This window comes from Pristiophorus japonicus, chromosome 8 (assembly GCF_044704955.1).
Source record: "Pristiophorus japonicus isolate sPriJap1 chromosome 8, sPriJap1.hap1, whole genome shotgun sequence".
NCBI lineage: Eukaryota > Metazoa > Chordata > Chondrichthyes > Pristiophoridae > Pristiophorus > Pristiophorus japonicus.
This window is the reverse complement of record NC_091984.1, coordinates 22,825,446-22,852,441: the sequence shown is the minus strand read 5'-3', so window position 1 is coordinate 22,852,441 and position 26,996 is coordinate 22,825,446. Positions and strand designations below refer to the sequence as shown.

At 45.3% G+C, this 26,996-nt stretch overlaps 1 protein-coding gene across 2 annotated transcripts in view; it reads right to left on the bottom strand.

Annotated features, from left to right (window-relative positions):
* The window catches only part of lrrc8c (leucine rich repeat containing 8 VRAC subunit C), an 80,303-nt gene that overhangs the window by 12,554 nt on the left and 40,753 nt on the right, over positions 1–26,996 (bottom strand). For both annotated transcript variants that reach the window (XM_070886561.1, XM_070886562.1), the window contains exons 2-3: positions 26,700–26,805; positions 18,874–19,016 (exon numbers count right to left, since the gene is read on the bottom strand). In XM_070886561.1, the coding sequence (XP_070742662.1) occupies positions 18,874–19,011 (138 nt within the window). In that variant the 5' untranslated portion in view covers positions 19,012–19,016; positions 26,700–26,805. The remainder of the gene's footprint in view (positions 1–18,873; positions 19,017–26,699; positions 26,806–26,996) is intronic.

Here is a 26,996-nt window from a genome sequence, read left to right as displayed (position 1 = left end):
TACTATAATCTGTTTTGTGTAAAGTAATTCAGAAAGCAGTTAGTTGTGATTGTCAAAATGCAAAGAAATAAGAGTTCAAAGGCTTTTTAGGTATAAAAGATGGAACTGGCTTCTGTCACGCTTATGGACTGTAGAGACACTGGAATCTCGAAAGGTGTGTAACTTCTTGGCTACCTGCCTTTTCAAGTAGAGTTGTTGGTTTGTGAATGTCTGAATATCTAAATAAAGATCCGGCCTTTACTACAACGGAGTGTGTGCGGGTAATTCGATGTTAAAAGCAACAAAGCGAAAAAGAGCAATGGAGCCGTTTATAACAGTATACATCGCTGATATTTGTAGACTTTCTGTAGGAGAACCTGAAAGACGCATAGGGGAGGGGCGTGTCCTTCACCAACTGTGGGTCAGCAAGGTGTCTACTAGACAAATGGAACTACTTTAATCAGCAAGGTCAATCAAAAATTTTAAGTACTTACGAAGCAATGCCACCTATTATCTCTCTGTGTTAAATCAGTCCCTACTCTTTCCATGTGCAGCTGATCATAATGCTGGGCAAGCAGGTCACAAAGCTACCCCACTTATGTGCCGTATAAACACTAACAACTTGTGTATATATATCGTCTTTAACATAATAAAACGTTCCAAGGTGCTTCACAGGAGTATTATCCAACAAAATCTGAAACTGAGCCACATAAGGAGAAATTAGGGCAGATGAAGTAGGTTTTAAGGAGCGTTTTAAAGGAAGAAAGAGAGGTAGAGAGGCGGAGAGGTTTGGGAGGGAATTCCAGAGCTTAAGGCCTTTGGCAGCTGAAGGCACGGCCGCCAATGGTGGAGTGATTACAATTGGGAATGCTCAAGAGGCCAGAATTGGAAGGCTGGAGGAGATAGATAGATCCTTACCTCGGGTCTCCTGAAATAGTCACAGATAGATAGATTTTTAAGCAACAAGGGAATTAAGGGTTACGGGGAGCGGGCGGGTAAGTGGAGCTGAGTCCACGGCCAGATCAGCCATGATCTTATTGAATGGCCGAGCAGGCTCGAGGGGATAGATGGCCTACTCCTGTTCCTAATTCTTATGTCCTTATGTTCTTATGATTAGAGAGTTAGCGGAGGGCAAGGGCATTTGAAAATAAGGGTGAGAATTTTAAATTCGCAGCTTTGCTTAACCAGGAACCGTCCTAAATTCCACCATTCAGTTAGAATCTGAGGAAATACTGTCAAAGGGCAGGATTGGCCATTGACTGGGATGTCATATATACAAAATCCCAATTTCAAGTAAAATGTCAACCTTCTATCGAACAATTAAATATTTACAATATGACTATTTCAGGAGATCCGAGGTAAGGATCTATCATGCCAACATACCCAATTTTAAAGAGCCTTCTTAGAAGCTTATAACCAGGGATATTGGTATGAATATTTAGAAGTAGTTGAACGGTGACCTCTATCGTGTTGCTGATTTTCACCATCTACCAGGCTCAGGTCAGGAGTGCGATGGAATACTCATGGCTCGACTGGCTGGGTGAAGTTGTTTGAGAAGCCCAAGACCATCCAGGAGAGAGCAGTCCGCTTGAATCGGTACCCTGACACTGGGTTCAATATCCACCACTGGCGCACTGTGGCTGCAGTATAAGCCGAAATTGAGACCCACCCCAATCCATGGGGCGGAGCTTCTGACGAAATTCAGTACTTTGTTTTTGTTTGGTCGGGGCAGTGTTCTGGGCGGCTGTGGAGTGGAAGTGCCCATGCAGCAGGTCTGCACCCCAACCAGTCACCAACGCCGTGGATGACGTCAGCATGACACGGATGTGCCACAGCGTGCTGACGTGTCACAACGCCCCCCCCCCCCACCTTCAGTTAAACGGGAGGGCCGCTGCAAACTCTGCAAAGTTTTTACTTAGGTCCACTGGGCCATCAGGGAGGGTTTCCTCTGGGCCAGCGGCCTGGCACCCAAGAGGGGGTGCCGAGCTGCCTGTTGGCGGCCCGGCCGAACCCGGCGGCATAATAGTTGGCCCAACCTGGCAGTCGACCAACAATAAAAAATAATATGGAGTCACCGGCAGCGTGACCTCCCCTTTAAGGGCGGACACGTTGTCCGGCCACAGACAACTCCCCGCTGGGTAAAGCGGTCAGTGACATCGACCGGCATGAAGGGGGGCGGAAAGGGTGTCGCCGCTGGCCAGTAAGGGGTCGGCGCGTGCCCAAGGGCAAATTCGGATCGGTCGGCCCATCCATCGGTCCCCGGTCGGCAAGGCCTCTCCGTTTCATTCCTGCCTCTTAGAGGTGGTAATGAAGCTTATAGAGGGGGGCGATTTCGGCTCCGTAGTGTCCACAGGGTGCATTGCAACAACTCATCAAGCTTACTGTGACAACGCTGCAACCTGTACTACTGAGAAAGACAAGAGCAGGAAGATTGTAAGATTACCATCACCTCTAACCTCCTTACTGAGTCACATATCATCTTGACGTAGAATCGTGAAATAATACAGCAGAGAAGGAGGATATTCGGGCCATTGAGTCTGTCGGCAACCGAGTCAGTCCCACCGCCCTCCCCTTCCCCACACCCCCTTTCCCCATATCCCTGCCATTTTTTTCTCCTTCAAATATTTATCCAATTCCCCTTTGAAGGCTACTATTGAATCTGTTTCCAGCGCCCTATCAGGCAGCGCATTCCAAATCCTAACAAGTCGCTGCATAAAAAGGTTTTCCTCATGTCGCCTTAAACCTGTGCCCTCTGGTTAGTGACCCTTCAGCCATTGGAAATTGTTTCTCTTTATTTACTCTGTCTAAACCCTTCATGATTTTAACCACCTCGATCAAATCTCCTCTTTGCCTTCTCTGCTCTAAGGAGAACTACCCCAGCTTCTCCAGTCTCTGCACATAACTGTAATCCCTCATCCCTGGTACCATTCTAGTAAATCTCTTCTGCAAAACCTTGACATCCTTCTTAAAATCCAATGCCCGGAATTGGATACAATACTTCGGCTGGGGCCAGCCGAACTAGTGTTTTATATAGGTTTAGCATAACTTCTTGTCTTTTGCACTCTATGCCTTTGTTTATAAAGCTCAGAATCCCCATATGCTTTATTAACTGCTTTGTTAACCTGTCCTGCCAACTTCAAAACTTGGACATATTTTGCTGTTTTTTTCATTATTGCTGTAAAAAATGCAGCAATAATGAAACCCTGGAGCTCTCGACCCAAGAGCATTGCGGGAGCACCATCGGCAGCAGAAGGTCCCCCTACCACCTTCTCACGGCAACTAGGGTTGGGCAAAAATGTGGTCTTGCCAGAGTTGTCCCCATCCCGAAAACAAGTTTTAAAAGAAAAGATCACCGAAATGGTGGAATTGAACAGATTCAGCGAAAAATAGAATTTCCATTTAATCTCTCATGATGCAAGTCTATGAATCTCTGTAATTGGTTGGGGGGGCGGGGGGAGGAGGAATACCAGTTGATGAAACAGCCCCTATTCTTTCAGAATCCTTTTAACTCCATGTTGGAAATTCTTGCTGATCTTTCGATGGGCTGTGGGCCTTTCCAAACATACTTTCAGTTTCACTTTTAGGCAGAAAATTTGTCTCAATAAAGAGGCAGAAGTCAGAAAACTCCTTTGAAGGCTGGTAGGATAAATGGCGAAACGAGGGTCGAAATTCCTACTGATGAAGTTCATGTACCAACATTCAACGCACTCGTATTACATTTCTGTGTACGCTAGAATTAACACCCGCATATAAGCAACGGCCACCGGAATGTAGTACCAGCTTATTAATCGGTCATACACGAGGTTCACCGATCGAATGGAGTAGCCATTCGGTCATAGAAAATGTATACCTGCAGCTTGGAGGACACTGCAACTTGGGGCCAACTTGACAACCGTCTGATTTGACAATGGTTTGATATATCCATGGCAGGATGTTTCCGGCCCTGTTGGAAACATGGTGCAGTGGGACATCCTCCCAATCTCGATGCCTCTCAGCACCATTTCCTGGGGTGGGGGCCCGAATGTTACACGTGGGGCTGGCTCAAAGCAGGAACCCTGCTCTTCCACTGCTGGGTTTAGCCGTCTATTAACTGCTGCAGCTTACAGGCCCAGAAACTTGTCTGAAAAGGATAGCGAGATGACAAGATGATGATTAACATGGCAGAAGAAGGAACAACATCAGGGGTGTCTGCAGTGACCAAGATCCCAAGGGCAAGAAGAGACGGGCTTTTTCGCACCCAAGACAGGAAGCTTTAGGAAACAGTGCAACAAGCAATATGGAGTGAGGTGGCTCAGACAGTCAGTGACATTTCAACCACCCCAGAAGCAGCAGTATGGTGCTGGAAATGTTTTAATGATCTCACAAGCTTTGGGAACCTTTCCTCTCAAACATGCTACACTTACGACATGTCAAGTCCCAAATTACTTCTTCCTTCATGTGGTAGTAGCAAAGCAAATCAAATGTCAATATCTAAGTCAGATAACTAGGCCAATGCATCTGGTGTAACAGCGTGGATATCGTGTAGGCTGCCTGTGAGTTCCCTCTGCGTGCTGTGCTCAATGATGTGCCCCAGGGTCTGATTAGGAGCTCCACAGTCCCATGATGGGGATGCTTTAATCTTCCACCTTTGGAGAAGGTGGCAGCATCTACCACGGCCGGTTCTGAGGCGGTTGATGGTTGTCCACTGTTTGCGAGGAAGGTTTGATCCTTCGGGTTGTACTGCGGGGTCCTCTATAAGGAATCCATTCCGTATGTCACAGTTCTTCCAAGTATTTCGTCATTGGTCATCAACACTAGGGGGAGATTGCTGAAGGGCTTTGGCGACAGATTAGGAAAAGGGCAGGTGCAAAGAGACCTGGGTGTCATGGTACATCAGTCATTGAAGGTTGGCATGCAGGTACAGCAGGCGGTTAAGAAAGCAAATGGCATGTTGGCCTTCAAAGCGAGGGGATTTGAGTACAAGGGCAGGGAGGTGTTGCTACAATTGTACAGGGCCTTGGTGAGGCCACACCTGGAGTATTGTGTACAGTTTTGGTCTCCTAACCTGAGGAAGGACATTCTTGCTATTGAGGGAGTGCAGCGAAGGTTCACCAGACTGATTCCCGGGATGGCGGGACTGACCTATCAAGAAAGACTGGATCAACTGGGCTTGTATTCACTGGAGTTCAGAAGAATGAGAGGGGACCTCATAGAAACGTTTAAAATTCTGACGGGGTTAGACAGGTTAGATGCAGGAAGAATGTTCCCAATGTTGGGGAAGTCCAGAACCAGGGGACACAGTCTAAGGATAAGGGGGAAGCCATTTAGGACCGAGATGAGGAGGAATTTCTTCACCCAGAGAGTGGTGAACCTGTGGAATTCTCTACCACAGAAAGTTGTTGAGGCCAATTCACTAAATATATTCAAAAAGGAGTTAGATGTAGTCACTACTAGGGGAATCAAGGGGTATGGTGAGAAAGCAGGAATGGGGTACTGAAGTTGCATGTTCAGCCATGAACTCATTGAATGGCGGTGCAGGCTAGAAGGGCCGAATGGCCTACTCCTGCACCTATTTTCTATGTTTCTATGTTTCTATGGTCCAAAATGGCCTTCTAGATTTGAGTCAGGTTGGTGGTAGGCTGTTTAAGTTGGCCTGAATTGGCATGCCTTTGCTGGTGTAGCGGTTGTATTCTCTGGAGACTGCATATTCGCAGAGTTGGTGTGGTGGTGTGATGTTTGCAAGCACGGACAGTCAATGACTTTGTGTCGATAAAAGCGTACCAGTGATAATTCTCATAGTAGAATTCAGCTGGACATCAATGGATTTGACATGTGGACTTGATAGAAACATAGAAACATTGAAAATAGGTGCAGGATTAGGCCATTCGGTCCTTCGAGCCTGCACCACCATTCAATAAAATCATGGCTGATCAGTACCCCTTTCCTGCTTTCTCTCCATACCGCTTGATCCCTTTAGTCGTCAGGGCTAACTCCCTCTTGAATATATCTAACGAACTGGCCTCAACAAATTTCTGCGGTAGAGAATTCCACAGGTTAACAACTCTCTGAGTGAAGAAGTTTCTCTTCATCTTGGTCCTAAATGGCTTACCCCTTATCCTTAGACTGTGATCCCTGGTTTTGGACTTTCCCAGTATCGGGAACATTCTTCCTGTCTCTAATCTGTCCAATCCCGTCAGAATTTTATATGTTTCTATGTTTCTCATTCTTCTAAACTCCATTGAATACAGGCCCAGTTGATCCAGTATCTCCTCATATGTCAGTCCTGCCATCCCGGGAATCAGTCTGGTGAACCTTCGCTGCACTCCCTCAATAGCAAGAACATCCTTCCTCAGATTAGGAGACCAAAACTGAACACAATATTCCAGGTGAGGCCCCATTAAGGCCCTGTACAACTGCAGTAAGATCTCCCTGTTCCTATACTCAAATCCCCTAGCTATAAATGCCAACATGCCATTTGCCTTCTTCACTACCTGCTGTACCCGCATGCCAACTTTCAATGACTGATGTACCATGACACCCAGGTCTCGTTGCACCTCCCCTTTTCCTAATCTGTCGCCATTCAGATAATATTCTCCCTTCCTGTTTTTGCCACCAAAGTGGATAACCTCACATTTATGCACATTATACTGCATCTGCCATGCATTTGCCCACTCACCTAACCTGTCCAAGTCACCCTGCAGCCTCCTAGCATTCTCCTCACAGCTCACGCCGCCACCCAGTTTAGTGTCATCTGCAAACTTGGAGATATTACACTCAATTCCTTCATCTAAATCATTGATGTATATTGTAAATAGCTGGAGTCCCAGCACTGAGCCCTGCGGCACCCCACTAGTCACTGCCTGCCATTCTGAAAAGGACCCGTTTATCCCGATTCTCTGCTTCCTATCTGCCAATGTCAATACATTACTCCCAATACCATGTGCTTTAATTCTGCACACTAATCACTTGTGTGAGACCTTGTCAAAAGCCTTTTGAAAGTCCAAATACACCACATCCACTGGTTCTCCCTTGTCCACTCTACTAGTTACATCCACAAAAAATTCCAGATAACTTGTCAAGTATGATTTCCCTTTCATAAATCCATGCTGACTTGGACCAATCCTGTCACTGCTTTCCAAATGCACTGCTATTTCATCTTTAATAATTGATTCCAACATTTTCCCCACTACCGATGTCAGGCTAATTCCCCGTTTTCTCTCTCCCTCCTTTTTTAAAAAGTGGTGTTACATTAGCTACCCTCCAGTCCATAGGAACTGATCCAGAGTTGATAGACTGTTGGAAAATGATCACCAATGCATTCACTATTTCTAGGGCCACTTCCTTAAGTACTCTGGGATGCAGACTATCAAGCCCTGGGGATTTATCGGCCTTCAATCCCATCAATTTCCCTAACACAATTTCCTGACTAATATGGATATCCTTCAGTTCCTCCTTCTCGCTGGACCCTCGGTCCCCAAGTATTTCCGGAAGGTTATTTGTGTCTTCCTTCGTGAAGACAGAACCAAAGTATTTGTTCAATTGGTCTGCCATTTCTTTGCTCCCAATTATAAATTCGCCTGATTCTGACTGCAAGGGACCTACGTTTGTCTTCACTAATCTTTTTCTCTTCACATATCTGTAGAAGCTTTTCAGTCTGGTTTTTATGTTCCCAGCAAGCTTCTGGCATAGCCATGCCGGAGAGCAGTACTCCGCTGTCGAGTACACCAGGATGATTATGGAGAATTTATGCGTCTGCTCCCCATGTAGATCCGCCTGTTGGTGGCCTGGCCGAACCCAGGGGCACAATAGTCTGGCCGACATGGAAGTCGGCCCGGCCAAAAAAATTATATGGCGGCCGCGGCATTCGGCCCTCCCCTTTAATGTCTGCTGCACCGCCAGGGCCGAGAGAGAGGAGACAAGGTGCACTGACAGAAAAAGCTGTCGGGGGCACCTCGCGGCGGGGCATCGATTTATTTTGCTGAATTTGGGTCGGAACAAAATGGTGGCGAGGGAGAGCGGGGGTGCGTGCTTTTATGACGCGCTTGCGATGGTCGGCAGCAGCGGTGCTGAAGTGGGGAAAGGACGAAAAACCCCCGAACCCAATTTGGGTCGGGGTGGCCGGTTGACCACAAAGTGGCGGCCACGGGATTCCGCTGCATGGCAGTAACGGGTCTTTCTCCAGAAGTGTGCTGGTTTATGATGTGTGTGGGTTGCTCCATTTCGGGATGGGACAGCCTTGATGGACAGATGGGGGCCGGAATTCAGCCTCCCAAAAAGGCCACCGACCAGCAGAAAGCGGCGGCCAGGCGGCGGAATCGAGCCGACCGCTGGTCCAATGGCGGCCAGCGAAATTCAGCTCGGGGATTTTCCCAACTTCCGCCCTGCAGCTGCCGACCGTTCTAAGTGCATCATCAAAGGGCGCACATGCCGATCTCCCGCTCCTCCATCGCACCCGCCGCGAAATTTAACCGGAAAAATCACAGATCCGCCGCACGGTGCCCCCGACAGCTTTTTCTGTCGGTGCACCTTCCTTTCACTGTGTGAGCCATGGCAGCACGGCGGCCCTTCAAGGGGAGGGTGCACTGCCGCGGTCGCCATGTTTTTATTTTGCCAGCCGACTTCCCGATCAGCCGGACAATTACGGCCCCGGGTTCGGCCGGGCCGCCAACAGGCAGCCTGGCTCTCCCTCTTGGGTGCCAGGCCGCTGGCCCGGCTGAAACCCTCCCTGGTGGCCCTGTGGGCCCGAAGCTAAATAATCGCTGGTTCTCTCTCCTTTAAGCGAGGGGGAGAGATATGGTGACGCCCACCCGCACTGACATCACCACCGCTCCGCCGCTGACTGACAGCGACACAGACTCTGTCCTGCCCCCACTTCCGCCCCTCACTTGTACTTCCCACCGCACTTCCGCCCCCATTATGATCAACTTCTGGTCCGCTTGCAGAAAAATTGCCAAAGAGCTAAAAATCGTTCACGAATTCATCTCATCGGACACAACGGTTAAAACACTTTGAAAATGGTAGGTGCAGCAGGTTTCCGGCGGAGGTGAATTTCTACCCCGGAGTATTAACACAGTAAGCCCCAAGTGAGCCCCAGAGCAGAGAATTTAATCTCAAAGCTGCTTTGGTGTACAGGAGTATACAGGGCCAGGAAACACCATGTTTGGTCCACCTGCCAGCCCCTGGGTCCAGAAACATAACACACCGTTCACTGCTGATATCTCCCAATTCATTTTTTCACGAGCTGCCCATCCTCTTGAAATCAGTGATATGTTCAGGTTCAATACCCTTCCTGGGCACTGCATTAAAAAAAAAACATTAAGCACTCTCTGTGTGGAATGAACTGATGTGAATGTACCATATGAGGACATTTTTTAAAAGCTCCGATTCTTTGGGCCCGAACTCGGTTGAAGCCAAGGCCCGCCCAAGTGCCGCCCAACATACCGCCGATGGTCGCTGAAAGACCGGGCAGTACTTTGCCTGGAAGATTCCTCTAAAAGAGGTGGCAGTACCGCCAAACAACGGCTTAGGCCGTCAATTTGGGCGACAGCGGGCGGGAGCTCTCAATCTTGGCGGCAAAGGCTCGTGCCGCTGAGGATGGAGTCGGGCCCAGGGAGGGTGGAAGACCTGCAAATAAAAATCAACAGCAAAAAAAAACACAGCACAACACCTTCAGGGGACCCCATCCAGGTAAGTCGCTGTGAAAAATGTTTAAAAAAATAATGTTCATTAATCTTTTTTTTCCATTCTTCGTACCTGCCGTCGGGGTTAGACCTGCCTCCACGCCGTGGTCCTTCCCCCTGCTGGCACCGACTCCCGCCCACACCAAGCTGGCATCTCGGCCGGCGGGAGGCCACTTACACTGCTTGGCCACCAGAGGGCTGTTCCCGCCGGTACTCCCCTCCCGCACGCTCCAGCCCAAGTGGAAAATGGCAAAGAGGAGAGACTGGCAGCAAAACCCCGAGGCAGTCGGCGATAAGGCCACCACTATCAGGGCTTTTATGTTTATTAAGAACATAGAATATAACTTAAGAAATAGGAGCAGGAGTCGGCCATACAACCCCACTGAGCCTGCTCCACCATTCAATAAGATCATGGCTGATCTTTTACCTCAACTCCACTTTCCCACACTATCCCCACATCTCTTGATTCCCTTAATGTCCAAAAATCTATCGCCGTGAGTCTTGAATACGCTCAATGACTCAACATCCGCAGCCCTCCGGGATAGAGAATTCCAAAGATTCACAACCCTCTGAAGAAACTTCTCCTCACTGCAGTCCTAAAAGGCCGATCCCTTATCCTGATACTGTGCCCCCATAGTTCTCGAGTCTCCAGCCAGGGGAAGCAGCCTCTCAGTATCTACCCTGTCAAGCCCTCTAAGAATTTTATACGAACGTGACTCATAGGGGTGAATTTTAACCCCCCCCAAAAAAGGTGGGTTGGGGTCAACTGAGATGTAAAAATTTGGAACTCTGAAACTCGATTCCAACCCGCCCATTTCTGGGTTTATTGGAGGTGGGATAGGAGGCCACAGAGCTTTCAGTGCCCCTGCACTTCCTCAAGAATCTGTTACATCTCGAACTTTTCCCGTTCTGATGAAGGATCACAGACCTGAAATGTTAGCTCTGGTTCTCTCCACAGATGCTGCCTGACCTGCTGAGATTTGCAGCATTTTCTGTTTTTATTTCAGTTTCCACCAGCCGCAGTATTTTGCCTCACTTGTATTAGCCTCACTTGTAACCTGTTTGGCAGGTTTAACCCTGGCCGGCTGGGTTTCTCAGGCCTCGGGAAACGCGACAGCTCAAGGGAGGCGAGGTCAGCTTTGGGGAGAAGTTAAATGCCTTCACAGCACTGCTTGTGGGCCAGGAGCAGCAGGAGTGCTTTACCCCGGCCCTACAAGCTTCATTGGCATTGTATCCACCACCCCCCCCCCCTCCCCCCTCATTATAACCCCACCCAGGGTCCAGGATTGGAAACTCCATGGATTCAGGGACCGGAACCTCCCACCCTCACACTGGTAGCTGCAGGCTCCTCCCACCCTCACACTGGTAGCTGCAGGCTCCTCCCACCTTCACACTGGTAGCTGCAGGCTCCTCCCACCTTCACACTGGTAGCTGCAGGCTCCTCCCAACCTCACACTGGCAGCTGCAGGCTCCTCCCATCCTCACACTGGCATCTGCAGGCACCATACCTTGACTGGTACCTGTCAAAAATAAAGTATGCTCGCTGTGAAGTTAAAACCAGGACTTCTGGGTTTACTGATTGAAACCCCCGCTCAGAAAACCCACCCACTCTCATTATCGGGGCCAGAGACACTGATTTCCCCCGAGCACCCTAACAATTTGGTTCAAAGATTCACTTGCAGAATGGTCGATAATCTAAACCCAACGCAGCAACTGACTAGCCTCACCACATTTCCCAGCATCCCGTCTTCAAGCTCGTCAGATAGAAGGGAGTGTAAAATGCGGTGTGGACGCAGCACACAGCGCTCTCAGTCTCTGTGTGCAATGGCCCCCACACAAACATCAACCAGAGTAGGAGGTCTTCCTCGCTACTGGCAAGCAGCTGCATTCTCGCACGGGCTGCATTGGATCTTGTTCACATCACATCGTAGTTTGGTTGAAAGCAGGTTTCGAGCCCTCTAAGTTAACTCGAGGCTCGCCCACATCTTTCATTGCTCAGAAAATCCGCGGAAGCCCCAGAGCCTATTCATACCCTTCTTTGAATGTACAATCTGCTGCTCCTATAAATCGCTCAGGACACACGTACTAAGGAAATGTACTTTCTGGGAGATGTACAGTGACATTACACAGACGAGACGGGTTGCTTATGCTTCCCACATTGGGCAATGATTGTTTTAAATTAAATGCTGCTCAGAGGATCAAGTAACTAACAAAGTAGGCTCATTGGCCTAAAAAGCATTTTGAAGAAAATTAATTTTCAATCGATTTTGCTAAATATCCCTTAAACTACAATTGAGCTTGTAGGAGAGCATGTTATACAACTTTTAGGAACTTGAGGCTTCAGTATTTCATTTGACAAATTAGTCAAAACTCTTACTCACAGACTAATCTTCATTACAAACAAAGGTATTATTTAAACAGTCTCCAGATTTATGTGACTCAAACATGATTACAGCTTGTAATGACTCAAGAGTCTTGTTACTGTAAACTGTGTCAGGTGTAAACCTGATCCATCTTTATTCGGCCCAAAGTACCCGTGTGACATCATACCCACGCTTATATACACCCGTGACCGCGCACACGCACATACAGCCCGATGACCTCCGACAGTAGCGCCCTCTGGTGTCTGGTGACCCCAGGCATCAATACATAACAATATCCCCCTTTCAAGATCTTAATGTCAGTCTTTTTACAAATTAAGATGGTCTGGGACTTTCCTCTCACATGTTGATCGTCTCAGTTTAACTTCAGTTCTCGGCAAGCGTTCTGAGTCAGTTGTGACTGAAGGCTGACTAACAGATCTGATGGGAGTGGTAATGACCACATCAGAGATTGAAGGTCCAGGTTCAGGAATGACAGCAAAGTCCTCTGATGAATGAACATTGGTTGGTTGGTCACTGACTGCATCTTCCTCAAGCGGTTCCAGTTCATCCGTGTGCCGCAGTTTTACCTGATCAACATGTTTCCTGCATGTTTGCCCATTCTTGAGCATGACAATAAACATTCCATTACCCTCCTTGGCTGTAACAGTACCGGCGATCCACTTTGGACCTTGACCATAGTTCAGTACATAAACTGGATCATTAACAGAAACATCACGTGACACAGCAGCACGATATGATTACTGACTTTAACTTCTGTTTTCAACATGATCATTCAAATCAGGATGAACAAGAGAAAGGTAGGTCTTGAGATTTCTCTTCAACAGTAATTCAGCAGGAGAAACCCCAGTAAGCGTATGAGGTTGTGTCCTGTAACTGAGCAATATACATGACAAATGAGTCTGCAGTGAACCCTGAGTTACACATTTCATACTTTGCTTGATGGTTTGAACAGCACGCTCTGCTTGACCATTAGAAGCAGGTATGAATGGAGCTGACCTCACATGTCTGATATCATGAACTCCTGAAACTCAAGACTTGTGAAACAAGATCCGTTGTCGCTCACAACAATGTCAGGTAAGCCATGAGTAGCAAACATGACACGAAGGCTCTCAATAATGTCTGTAGATGTACTGGATGTCATAATGATACACTCTATCCACTTTGAATATGAATTCACCACAACAAAAAACATTTTTCCCAGGAAAGAACCCGCAAAATCAATGTGTATCCTTGACCATGGTTTAGATGGCCACGACCAAAGACTCAGCGGCGATTCCATTGCTACTTTACTTAGCTGCATGCAAGTATTGCACTGATGCACACATGATTCCAGATCAGAGTCAATTCCAGACCACCATACATGAGACCTAGCAATGGCTTTCATCTTGACAATACCGGGATGAGTGCTATGTAGTTCACGTACAAATTTTTCTCTACCTTTCTTAGGCATGCTGACACGATTACTCCACAGTAAACAGTCTGACTGAATGGACAGTTCATCTTTGCGACGGTTGTAAGGTTTGGTCTCATCATACATTTCCATAGGTATTGCAGACCAATCACCACTGAGGACACAACGTTTCACAACCGATAAAACAGTGTCATGGTTGGTCCAGATCCTAACTTGTTGAGCAGTGACAGGAGTTCCTTCACTCTCAAAAGCATCCATTACTAACAGTAGATCTGCAGGTTGAGACGTCTTCACTTCAGGTGTGGGCAAAGGCAGATGACTCAGTGCATCGGCACAATTCTCACAACCGGGGCTATGACGAATAACGTATTCATAGGCAGACAATGTCAACGTCCACCTCTGTATACGGGACAATGCATTGATATTAATACTTTTGTTTTCAGAAAACAATGAAGTAAGTGGCTTGTGATCTGTTTCGAGTTCAAAACGAAGACCAAACAGGTACTGATGCATCTTTTTTACCCCATATACACAGGCCGAAGCTTCTTTTTCTACCATGCTGTAAGTTCTTTCCACTTTTAATAATCTTCTCGAAGCATATGCAACAGGTTGTAGCTTACCCGACTCATTTGCTTGTTGGAGAACACAGCCAACCACATATGATGAAGCATCACAGGCCAATACAAGACGCTTACATGGATCATAATGAACAAGCAACTTGTTTGAACAGAGCAGATTCTTAGCTTTCTCAAAGGCTCGAACTTAGCTCAGACCCAGTTGTTGCCTTTTCTGAGTAGCATGTGCAGTGGCTCTAATAAAGTGCTCAATCAGGCTAAGAAATTACCAAAGTAGTTGAGTAGCTCAAGGAACAAATGCAGCTCCGTCACATTCTGAGGCCTGGGTGCATTTTTGATGGCCTTGGTTTTCGAATCAGTGGGCTTGATGCCATCAGCAGAAATCTTCCTCCCCAGGAATTCAACTTCAGGTGCCATGAAGATACACTTCAAACGTTTCAGCCTGAGTCCCACTTTGTTCACACGATGTAGGACTTCAAGATTGTTCAAATGTTCAACAGTGTCGTGACCTGTGACCAAGATGTCATCTTGAAACAGGACAGTTCTAGGAACGGACTTCAGTAGACTCTCCATATTCCTCTGAAATACGGCTGTAGCCAAACGAATTCCAAAAGGACACTTGTTGTAGACAAACAGTCCTTTATGGGTGTTGATGCAGGTGGGTTTCTTCGAATTGCCGACAAGCTCCTGTGTCATATAGGCCGAAGTCAGATCTAGCTTAGTGAACGACTTTCCACCAGCTAGCATGGCGAACAGGTCATCAGCCTTCGGTAATGGATACCGATCCTGTTTCGAAAATCGGTTAATCGTAACCTTGCAGTCGCCACAAATCCTGACAGTGCCATCACTCTTCAACACAGGCACAATAGGACTGGCCCACTCGTTAAACTCGACCGGTGATATGACCCCTTCACGTTGGAGTCTGTCAAGCTCACTTTCAACCTTCTCCCTCATCATGTAAGGAACAAACCGAGCTTTATGATAGACAGGCCTTGGATCAGAATCCAGGTGAATCTGCACCTTGGCTCCAGTAAATTTACCAATGCCCAGTTCAAACAAAGAAGGAAACTTCTTCAACACTTGAGCACATGAAGTGTCATCCACCGAGGACAACGCTTTGACATCATTCCAGTTCAGCTTGATTTTCTCGAGCCAATTCCTGCCGAACAGCATTGGACCATTACCTGGGACGATCCATAATGGTGGATCTTGAATCACACTGTCATATGACTCCTTGACTACTGCACTGCCAATCATTGGTAGGAGTTCCTTATTGTAAGTACGCAATATGGCATTGACTGTACTCAGCTTAGGCTTCACAGCCTCATTGTCCCACAGCTTGTCAAATGTCCTTTGGCTCATTATCGACTGACTCGCACCCGTGTCCAGCCCCATTGATAGAGGCACGCCAACCAGCTTCACATTAACAATTATCAACCTGGCTCTTTGCCAAGAATGAATACAGACCATATATTTCCTCCTCGGGTTGTGCATCCGGGCCAGCACTGGACTGGTCATCATCAACAATGTGATGAGCAGCAGTACGCTTGCTCAGTTGTGGGTACATTTTCTGAAGGTGCCCCACTTTCGAACAGCCATTACAGGAGTATTGTTTAAACCGACACTGATGAGGCCGATGATTGCCCCCACAACACCAACAGAGTGAAATTAGATTCATACCAGTTGGCGGACTCTCAGCAGCTACAGGTTTCACATAAACAGGCGAGTAGGCCTTGCCATAAGCAGCTCTGCCAGAAGCGACACAATCTTGTTTACAGTACATGCCGTGGAGCTCCGACTCTTCGATGATATCTGCCAAATTATCATCAGTCGTCATGCATGCCTGGGCAGTCGCGATGGCCTGTTTCAAATCCAGTTTCTCTTTGGCCAATAACTCCCGAAGAATCACATCGCGGCTGATGCCTATTATGAAGAAATCTCTCAACATGTCTTCCAATTTGTTCCCGAACTTACACTGCTCAACAAGACGTCGTAGGTCAGCGACGAATCCCGACACATCCTGGACCTCAGCACGAACATGGGTATAGAAGTGATAGCATGAGATGATGATCCCCTCTTTTGGCTTAAGATGACCACACACCAAAACACACAATCCTCGTACTCTTTGTCCGTTGGACGTAAAGGCGAGGGAAGATTCTTCATGAGGCCGTTTCTGACCACCAACGGTGAGGAAAACCACCCTGCGTCGAACTGCATCAGTCTCTCCCTCCATTTTGTTGACCACAAAATATTGATCCAGGTGGTCAACAAAATCCGCCCAATCCTCACCATCCATGAATTCGTGAAGTATTCCAATAGTGCCCATTGCACATGCGAAGGTTCTTAATTTACCTCGTCGCCAAATGTAATGACTCAAGAGTCTTGTTACTGTAAACTGCGTCAGGTGTAAACCTGATCAATCTTTATTCGCGCCCAAAGTACCCGTGTGACATCGTACCCGCGCTTATATACACCCGTGACCGCGCACACGCACATACAGCCCGATGACCTCCGACAGTAGCGCCCTCTGGTGTCTGGTGACCCCAGGCATCAATATATAATACAGCTGATTGCCAAGAAAGGGTAAGATTTCCTCTCCATGGTCGATCTTTGGAGCGAGGCCAATTTGCGTAGCAACTGAGTTTGAGGTGTATCGTATCTGTCTATCATTTTATAAGAAAATGAAACAATTTCCCTCTATTTAAGGAGTTTGCTATTAAGGCATTAAGAATTGTTATCTTTAGTACAGCCCTATAGAAAACTCCAGCAGTTGTTGCTGTGTCTGTCTGGTGCTTGCTATTTGTGTGCATGTATGGCTAGGGCCTCACTACTCCCAGCTCCGTTCTATGACACAGAAAATAAATGTAAGGGACCCGAGATGCTGCCAGTGAAGCAGATTTGATGGGCATTGAACAGATGGTTTTTATATTGTGTACACTGTTGGTCACCAACATATAATCCTGTTTATACATTACATAAGAGTTATAAATGCTTAGGTCTTACCAGATGTTCTCTTGGGCAGCATCACCATTAATCCCATTAGCTGACCTTGTGTTTCCTACAATCTGGATAGAAACTTTTGCTGCCCAATATTTACTTAAATGATACCATGGCCCATAGATCATAATATAGACACCTAGACAAATCCTTTTTTCAGATGAGACATTAAACCTGCTCTCAGGTGGATGTAAAAGATTCCATGACACTATTTCGAAGAAGAGCAGGGGTGTTCTCCCTGGCCAATATTTATCCCTCAACCAACATCACTAAAAAAACTGATTGGGCCTAAAATTGAGGTCGGAGGCTTCCTTTGTACAAACGCCTCTGACCTGAAAAAGATCCTAGAATCTACCTATTGGTCTTGGAGAAACGAAAGATCCCAGTCGGAGGCTGAGATTCGCTGCGCAGCGCATGGGGACCTTTCTTCAAGATACGCAAGTCCAAGCTGGAGTCACGTGGGCCTGGACAACCAATCATGATGCAGTATTATCATTGATAATAATGGGAACTCCATTTGTGTGAGTTCCCATTACAGGTTGAACCTCCTTTATCCAGAACTCCTTTATTCTGGAACCACCCCTCGTCCAGAACCATTCCCAGCCACCGGGTGGCGCATGCGCAGAACTCCGACATGAACAAATTGAAGTCCTTCCTCGCTGCCGACTCCCGCAATCACTGGCCTGACCCCGCGATCCATCGCCCCCTCCTACACCCCCCCCCCCTCCCCATGATCTCTCTGCCGCACTCACAGCAGCCCCAAGCCAGCCAGCCCCAATATCCCCTTGCTCAATACCTGTACCATCCAAGTTAACATGACCTCCCCTCGCCCGGCAAAATCCCGTATCCAGCACAGGTCAGGTCCCGAGGGTTCCGGATAAGGGAGGTTCAATCTGTACTATCAATGAGAAAAAACCCTAAAATACCCAAATACAGCATAATAAATAAATAAAACACCTCACATATTTAAAATTAATTGAAATTAAATGTAATTAAATGTTCTTTTTTTACAAGCCTCCATCATTTCTTGATTTATACTCCATCCAACAGTGTAGCAACTGTTGGGGGGCCTGTAGACTACGCCCACCAACAACTTTTTCCCCTTATTATTCTCAAAGGCTGGAAGATTTCGTACTCTTATCAGATACTTTCTTCCAGTTTAATATCCCCTCTGCCATGCTGCCTTTGTCAAGCTACAACAGTAGTCATGTGGACCCAGCTGCTCCAGTATTTCTGGCAGCTGTGCTACTACCTGAGTTAGATGACGTGGGCCAATTCTCGCTTTGAGCGCTATTCGAGCAGGAGTACGCAGCAGCCGCCCGGAGGAGTCGGCCGATCCATTGTTGCTCCTTGGGTCCTCATTATCAGGTGGTCGGCAAGCTGCCAGCATGAAATGTGTTCCCCCAAAAGGCAGCTTGCCAGTGCGAAGGCTGGAAATCAGGCCGGGCGGCCGAATGTGATGGGCCGCAGTAGCACTTTAAAGGGAGGTCTTTAAGTGTTGGGGATGTAATCAAGTAACACTTTAAACCAGCAGACACCCAGTGTGAGGAACCTACAGCAGCAAATACGGTAGATCTAGAAGCTTTAAGGCTCAACTCACACAAGCGACTGCCAGAGAAATGTCCCCCAAACCTCCATCCAGCTCTCTCACTGCTGGTGAGGATTCCTTTACTTTTCGCTGGAACTGGCGACTTCCCGACTTGTATGGCAATTTGGCAGGACATCAGCGCGATTATCCATCGAGCTACTTTGGTCCTGCTACCAGCCCAATTTTTAAGTGCAAGCGGGGAGGTGGCGACACGAAAATAGCCCGTGGGATGTAGGAGCAAACAAATAGGTGATTAGTTCTGTGGCCTTAGCAGACATACCTGTAACGTGCATCCAAACACACCAATCATCAACATGGCGATGGCTATGTAGTCGGTAAAAACATCCCACCATGGTTTCAGTACTCTAAATGCAGGTTGATGGTCAGTAAACTGCTTAAACTCTGTGACTGGAATCATAGCTCCTGTCAAAATAATACATATTTTTTTAAAATTAAAAATCTGTATAATCATAAGAGAAAACATATTTGTTCGTTGTTATGTTTTTCTATGTTTCTATGCTATGTGGGGGTCTTACAACCACAACCGAAGCTGAATTTGAACACGTAACCATGGAGCTGAAAGCTGGTTGTATTGTTCAGTTCCATGAGTGCTAATGTTTGGGAGATGCCCGCCTCATTAATATTCGGATGGTTGCTGTTTCTTGTGGTCTGGAAACGTCACCTATGGTACGATACTGCTGTGTTTATACATCGGGTTGGCTATATCATCCCATATATACTGTCTGCCATGTAAAATGTATTCTAGTTTAATAACCTGTGCAACCCCTTCAGCTGAGGTTTTAATATGGGACCAGCTGCTAAAATGACATGTTAACTTCAGGAGTTTATGATTTTGGACACGCAGGGCTAAAGTGAGGGTTAATGCTTTACAACAGTGACTACACTTCAAAAGTACTTCATTTACTGTGAAATGATTCCCAGTGTCCCAAAGATGTGAAAAGTGCTATATAAATGCAAGTCCTAGCTTTAATCTTGGAACGTTGCAATGTGAGAATTTCAACGTTTACCAGCAGTGGTTTACCAAATGTAACCGAAATGTAATTAAATTTTTTTGTGTGATATATTAAAATAAAACACACATAGCAGTATGCCTATGTACAAGACCTGTCTTGTACATAGGCATACTGCTTTTAATTTATGTTTTTTTTTTGCTGCATGGATTAACAGTTAAAAGGCGATCTTTAATTAAAACTCAATCACAAGAACCTTATCAAGGTCTGATGAAGGTGAGGAATGCGGGTTCTCTGGAGCCTAACCCTACTGCACCAGTTTGACGTTTTCTATTTCCCACACTTGGGACTCTCTGAATGTGTTTACTAACTTAGTGCAATTTGTTCCAGTCGAGTGTTTTTTTGTGGTGTGTCCATACCTAATAGGAAATGGACTAATTTCCAGACTAATTTCATGTAGCATCCTTACAGCTAGCAGACAGAACAAACTTGAATCATTTATTTGTATTTAAACCAAGTTCCAGAGATTAAAGGCCCCTGTCTAACCCACTACTCTCTACCATTCCCTCTTTTAATCCACATTCTGTGACTTAATGCTTCCTCTTTTTGACAGAGAACAGAATCTTATTATATATTTGTTTCCTCTTGTTGCTGTTTAGATTTCTGAAATGCCCCATCTCTCTCTGCCTGCTGTTACAGTTGACTTCCATTCTGTACACCGACTCGATGGTACAACTTATTTTAAATTGAGCAACTAAAGGTCAAGGGTCATAGTGCAGGAGACTGCCAACATTGAAAGAAGTGAAACAGATGAAGCAAATCAAAGTAGTGACCAGATGGTGTTAAGGATGGATTTTGAAAGCCTGAAGGGTGTAAGGTGAAGGAAAGATTGAGAGCGACAAGGGAACGGTAGGATGCAGGGAGATGGAAGAGCATTTAGGATGGTACATGTGCAGCTGAAAAGAAACAAAAATGAAGGTTGATTGGAGCACTTACCATTGTAGTAATGATGCAAGGGAGAGATAAGAAAGATTGTGATACACTTTTTCCTGTATCCTATCGAGGCATACAAGAAAGATATTAGAAGGGCATCTCTGATAAGAACAGCAGTTATCTGTTAAATGATGGGCTCAATGGACAGACAAGAATTAGTGAGGAAAGATGAGTTTGACAAAAAAGACAGAAAGGAAAAGGAGATGGGGTAGCGTTACTGGTTAAAGAGGAGATTGATGTGGAATCTATATGGTATGCAGAACATCAAAGGGCAGAAAACGTTCGTGGGAATTGTGTACAGGCCACCAAACAGTAATAGTGAGGTTGGGGATGGCATCAAACAGGAAATTAGGGATGCATAAAGACACAGCAGTTATCATGGGTGACTTTAATCTACATATAGATTGGGCTAATCAAACTGGTAGCAATACTGTGGAGGAGGATTTCCCGGAGTATATAAGGGATGGTTTTCTAGATCAATATGTTGAGGAACCAACTAGAGAGCTGGCCATCCTAGACTGGGTGTTGTGTAATGAGAGAGGATTAATTAGCAATCTTGTTGTGCGAGGCGTTTTGGGGATGAGTGACCATAATATGGTAGAATTCTTCATTATGATGGAGAGTGACATAGTTAATTCAGAGACTAGGATCCTGAACTTAAAGAGAGATAACTTCAATGGGATGAGATGTGAATTGGCTAGGATAGACTGACGAATGATACTTAAAGGATAGGCAATGGCAGACATTTAAAGATCACATGGATGAACTACAACAATTGTACATCCCAGTCTGGCAAAAAAATAAACCGGGGGCGGTGGCTCAACCGTGGCTAACAAGGGAAATTAGGGATAGTGTTAAATCCAAGGAAAAGGCATATAAATTGGCCAGAAAAAGCAGCAATCTTGAGGACTGGGAGAAATTTAGAATTCAGCAGAGGAGGACTAAGGGTTTAATTAGGAGGGGCAAAATAAAGTATGAGAGGAAGCTTCCAGGGAACACAAAAACTGACTGCAAAAGCTTCTATAGATATGTGAAGAGAAAAAGATTAGTGAAGATTAACATAGGTCCCTTGCAGTCAGAATCAGGTGAATTCGTAATGGGAAACAAGGAAATGGCAGAACAATTGAACAAATACTTTGGTTCTGTCTTCACTAAGGAAGACACGAATAACCTCCAAAAAATACTAGGGGACCGAAGGTCGAGCGAGAAGGAGGAACTAAAGGAACTGAGGGAAATCCTTATTAGTCAGGAAATGGTGTTAGGGAAATTGATGGGATTGAAGGCTGATAACTCCCCAGGGCCTGGTAGTCTGCATCCCAGAGTACTTAAGGAAGTGGCCCTAGAAATAGTAGATGCATTGGTGGTCATTTTCCAACATTCCATTGGATCTGGATCAGTTCCTATGGATTGGAGGGTAGCTAATGTAACACCACTTTTTAAAAAAGGAGGGAAAGAAAACAGGGAATTATAGACCAGTTAGCCTGACATCGGTAGTGGGGAAAATGTTAGAATCAATTATTAAAGATATAATAGCAGCGCATTTGGAAAGCAGTGACAGGATTGGTCCAAGTCAGCATGGATTTATGAAAGGGAAATCATGCTTTACAAATCTTCTACAGTTTTTTGAGGATGTAACTAGTAGAGTGGATAAGGGAGAACCAGTGGATGTGGTGTATTTGGACTTTCAAAAGGCTTTTGACAAGATCCCACACAAGAGATTAGTGTGCAAAATTAAGACACGTGGTATTGGGGGTAATGTATTGACATGGATAGAGAACTGGTTGGCAGACAGGAAGCAAAGAGTAGGAATAAACGGGTCCTTTTCAGAATGGCAGGCAGTGACTAGTGGGGTACCGCAAGGTTCAGTGCTGGGACCCCAGCTATTTACAATATATATTAATGATTTAGATGAAGGAATTGCATATTATATCTCCAAGTTTGTAGATGACACTAAGCTGGGTGACAGTGTGAGCTGTGAGGAGGATGCTAAGAGGCTGCAGGCTGACTTGGACAGGTTAGGTGAGTGGGCAAATGCATGGCAGATGCAGTATAATGTGGATAAATGTGAGGTTATCCACTTTGGTGGCAAAAACAGGAAGATAGATTATCTGAATGGTGACAGATTAGTAAAAGGGGAGATACAACGAGACCTGGGTGTCATGGTACATCAGTCATTGAAAGTAGGCAAGCAGGTACAGCAGGCAGTAAAGAAAGCAAATGGTATGTTGGCCTTCATAGCGAGAGGATTTGAGTATAGGAGCAGGGAGGTTTTACTGCAATTGTACCGGGCCTTGGTGAGGCCACACCTTGAGTATTGTGTACAATTTTGTTCTCCTAATCTGAGGAAGGACATTCTTGCTATTGAGGGAGTGCAGCGAAGGTTCACTAGACTGATTCCCGGGATGGCAGGACTGACAAATGAAGAAAGATTGCATCGACTAGGTTTATATTCACTGGAATTTAGAAGAATGAGAGGGGATCTCATAGAAGCATATAAAATTCTGACAGGATTGGACAGGTTAGATGCAGGAAGAATGTTCCCAATGTTGGGGAAGTCTAGAACCAAGGATCACAGTATAAGGATAAAGGGTAAGCCATCTTGGAGCGAGATGAGGAGAAACTTTTTCACCCAGAGAATTGTGAACCTGTGGAATTCTCTACCACAGAAAGTTGTTGAGTCCAGTTCGTTGGATATATTCAAAAGGGAGTTAGATATGGCTTTTACAGCTAAAGGGATCAGGGGGTATGGAGAGAAGGCAGGAGTCGGGTACTGAAGTTGCATGATTAGCCATGGCCTGCTCCTGCACCTATTTTCTATGTTTTTTATGTTTCTATGTTATGTATGTAAACATTGTAACTGTGTAAGACTTGCCACCAGAGGGCGCAACTGTTGGAGGCCCAAAGGTCACCTGCACACCTCGTGCAAGGGAGTATAAAAGGTTGTCTGCCATGCTGCTTAGGCACTCTGGAGTTGTATTAAAGAGACTAAAGTCACATCAGTTTTAGCTCACAGTACTCAGTCTTGTGGAATTCTTCCATACTTAACAAGAAGAAAAGAAGAAAACAAACATCTCGGAAGCAGCTTTGGTAATGGAAGAAATCTAAGAGTTCCATTTGTGGTCCGAGGAGATACTCCGGTGCGGAATGTTGATGAGGAACATGGGATGGAGCCATCAGAGTCAGAGCTAGTAGCTGCTGATTGGACCTGTGAAAGACTTGAAGAGTCTGTGCCTTAGGAGGATTGAAAGAAAGAAGATTTTCATTATCCCACCACAGGTCATGGAGGGGCTAAAGATGTGGTGGTTCAGCCAAGGCACGGAGAGGAATGGAGTTTGTAAGCACTGGACAGCATGAGCTCTGAAGGAAGTTGTTGAAGTGTAGAGTGGAATCATCAGTTAAAGAGTGGACAGAGTTGGATGTTGAGTGGAAGAGGTCATTGATATAAAGAGAGTGGAAGAGCGAGTCCGAGGAAATGAATTAAGAATCAGGTTTCCATCAAAGACAGTGAGGAGAGAGTAATTTCGGAGGAAATGAGATAACTATGAACATTAGTGAGAGACTAGTCAATGGTAGTTTGTTCAGAAGTGCATGATGCCAGACCCGGTCAGATGCTTTACAGATGTCCAAGGCAGTAACAGATCGTTCACTGGCACATTTAAGAACATTGGTAACAAGACCATGAGTGGAAAGACTGTGACAAAATTCATACTGTTGATCATGGAATAGACCAGAATTTTCAAGGTGATGAATAATTGGAGAGTAACAGCAGCTTCTATGGAAAGTACCAGTGTAAGGGCTATAACATGGTAGCCGGTAACGTGGTTGCTTGTTCTCAGTGTGAGCAGAAGCAAAATTCCAAGGAGAAGATGAGGCAGACTGTCGTTAAGAGAGATTAAAGGCAGCCTCGGACAGAGATATGTTCAGGAGCACACTTCTTGAGTATGATGGGAGCATCACTTTCAGGACCTAAGGTTTTATTGGAAACCAGAGAGCAGATGATCTGGAGAGAGTTGGCAGGGTCAAATCTTGATGTCAGTCATATTGGCAGAGAAGAAGGAAGCGATGGTAGAAGGTTCTTTACCAAGATCATCGCGATTAGAGTTGGAGGTGAAAATGAACCACATTCATTGTGCACCAGTACATGTCTTGCATCTCTATGGCCTGGCACACCAATCCAGCAGCATGATGCCCAGCCTCGATGTTCTAATTCCATTTTTGTAGCCTCCTCTCCTGAAGGTGATGCCTCATGTTGGAATATGCTTCTAAGGGTGTTGATAAGTCTCTGGTATCATGCAAATCCTGATCCTTGACAACGTGTGTCAGAGGGGTATTTGAGTCTGGGGTAGGGGGAAGGGCATTATAGCTGAGCCTGATCCTGCCCTCACTCAACATCCCACCACACATGTAAACATACACACTCCAGGCATCGCTGAATTATCAGAAACAGGGACCCAGGAATATTTATTAGCTTCCTAGTGCTAAGCACACAGAGCTTAATTGTAGAGCATCTCCCTTCAGTCCCTCCCCCCAAATCAAGGCTGAATTTCGCAAACTCAACGCAGACCAGATTAGTCTGGGATGTTCTTAGTCTGCAGTGCTCAGTTCCGTACACCCCACAGTTAGTCCACTGTTTGCAGCACACAGTAGTAAAGACCTTTTCTCACTGGTTTTTATTCCCACCACTTTCATTCATAAACATTCTTGATTAAAGATCTGGGAATGTCTGTATTCTTTCAGTATTGGTATTTTGCTGTTCTTTCCTGTTAAGAGCTCTCGGATACTGTAGCATGCACAGCGAAAGAGAGTCGCAAGTACGCACGTGGGACCGACATCTAGCGATTAGGTGCAAATGGTTTCCAATCTGCCAAAAAGAAAAATAAATAAAATAAAAACCTTTTAAGAATAAAAACCCAAAATAAACCTAAAAGTAGGGGCCACATTGTACAGAATTGGAAATTCTGCCTTATGCTTTTTGAAATTACCCGACAGTTAGATTAAAACCTCAAATGGTAGGTGGCCATTTTCCTCATCCAATGAAATTTTAAAGCAGTTTTAAGTTGTAACACTAAGAGGCAGATCCTCATCACTTCATTCTTGCCAAAAGTCTCAGAGTGTATTCATTGTGCAGTGAATCTTGAAGGCCCTTCCATCCCTGGATAGAATCCCAGTGCCATACAGTGCTACATGTTACACGTCCGGTCAAGAGGACAAAATGCAAAATAAAAAGTAATAAAATTATGGCATCACAAGGATGGAGGACATTGACTGGTTCTTCCAGATTAATTGAATCACTGGACAGGGAACAAATTTTAAAGACAGCAAATAACTGATTTAATTTGATTGCTGATTTTCTAATTTTAAACTTAATTTATAATTATGGTATATATTATTTAATTTTATTTTATTATAATTAATCTTTATTATACTGATTTTACTATTGTATACTCATCGTATTATTTACAATGTAATTTGTATTTCTTTTTTTAGTTTTTACGCCTGTGTCTATCTCCGTGTGCATTTTAGCTGCCGCTTCAGACCCGAGCCTTTAACCTCTTTTTACAATTCTTTCTTACGCTTTTTCTCTCTCTCCCTCAATGGTCAATATCGAATGTGTTGTAAAATTGTTGTGAAGCGCCTTGAGACGTTTTACTACGTTAAAGGCGCTATATAAATAAAAGCTATTATTATTACAGCTTTTTACAGTTTTTGCAATTTTGGTCCCATGAATGTCCGTTAAAAAAAACATGTTTGACCAGCCTGTTAATTTAGATTCAGAAGATTTATCCAAAGGAAAATCTTAATTGGAAACTTGCATGTTTAGATGCAAAGCAAAACTCTGATTCAGCAATTTTTTTCCAATACTAAGTCAAGTCAGACCGAGACCCAGTGTCAGCATAAAGCATTCCCAAATCAAGTATGACATGGTTAGATGCAGAGTAAAAGTCCTTCTGCTCTGGTTCGTGACGGTTGGAACTCATTTCATACAGAACCCTTGATGGTGGCTTTCACCCAATCAGCCTGGGCTGTATTTGAACTCTAACCCCTGTGCAGAAAGACCAGTTTCGAACCGACTGCACCCTCTTCAGACTCCAGTGTTACTAACCCCAGTCTGTACACAATTTTAAATATGTTTTATACTTACCCACAAAGGAGATATTGTTTCTAGCAACAGCAACCAAAAGGAGGTGATGTTTAATTGTATAAATGTGATTTTTCTAGGTCTCCAGCATGAACAGAATAATTAAAACCTGAAAAACACAAAAGTGCAAAGTTCTTGTAAAGTTTAACTGGAGTGATGGAAAAATACATAATGCAATAAAAATCCAGCTGACATTTTCACGGACCTCTTCTTGGCTCAAACACAGTTCACACATGAAAAGCATTTACAAAGTTAATGCTCAGAATAGTTGTGGTATGATCTATTTTTGCATAATCATAG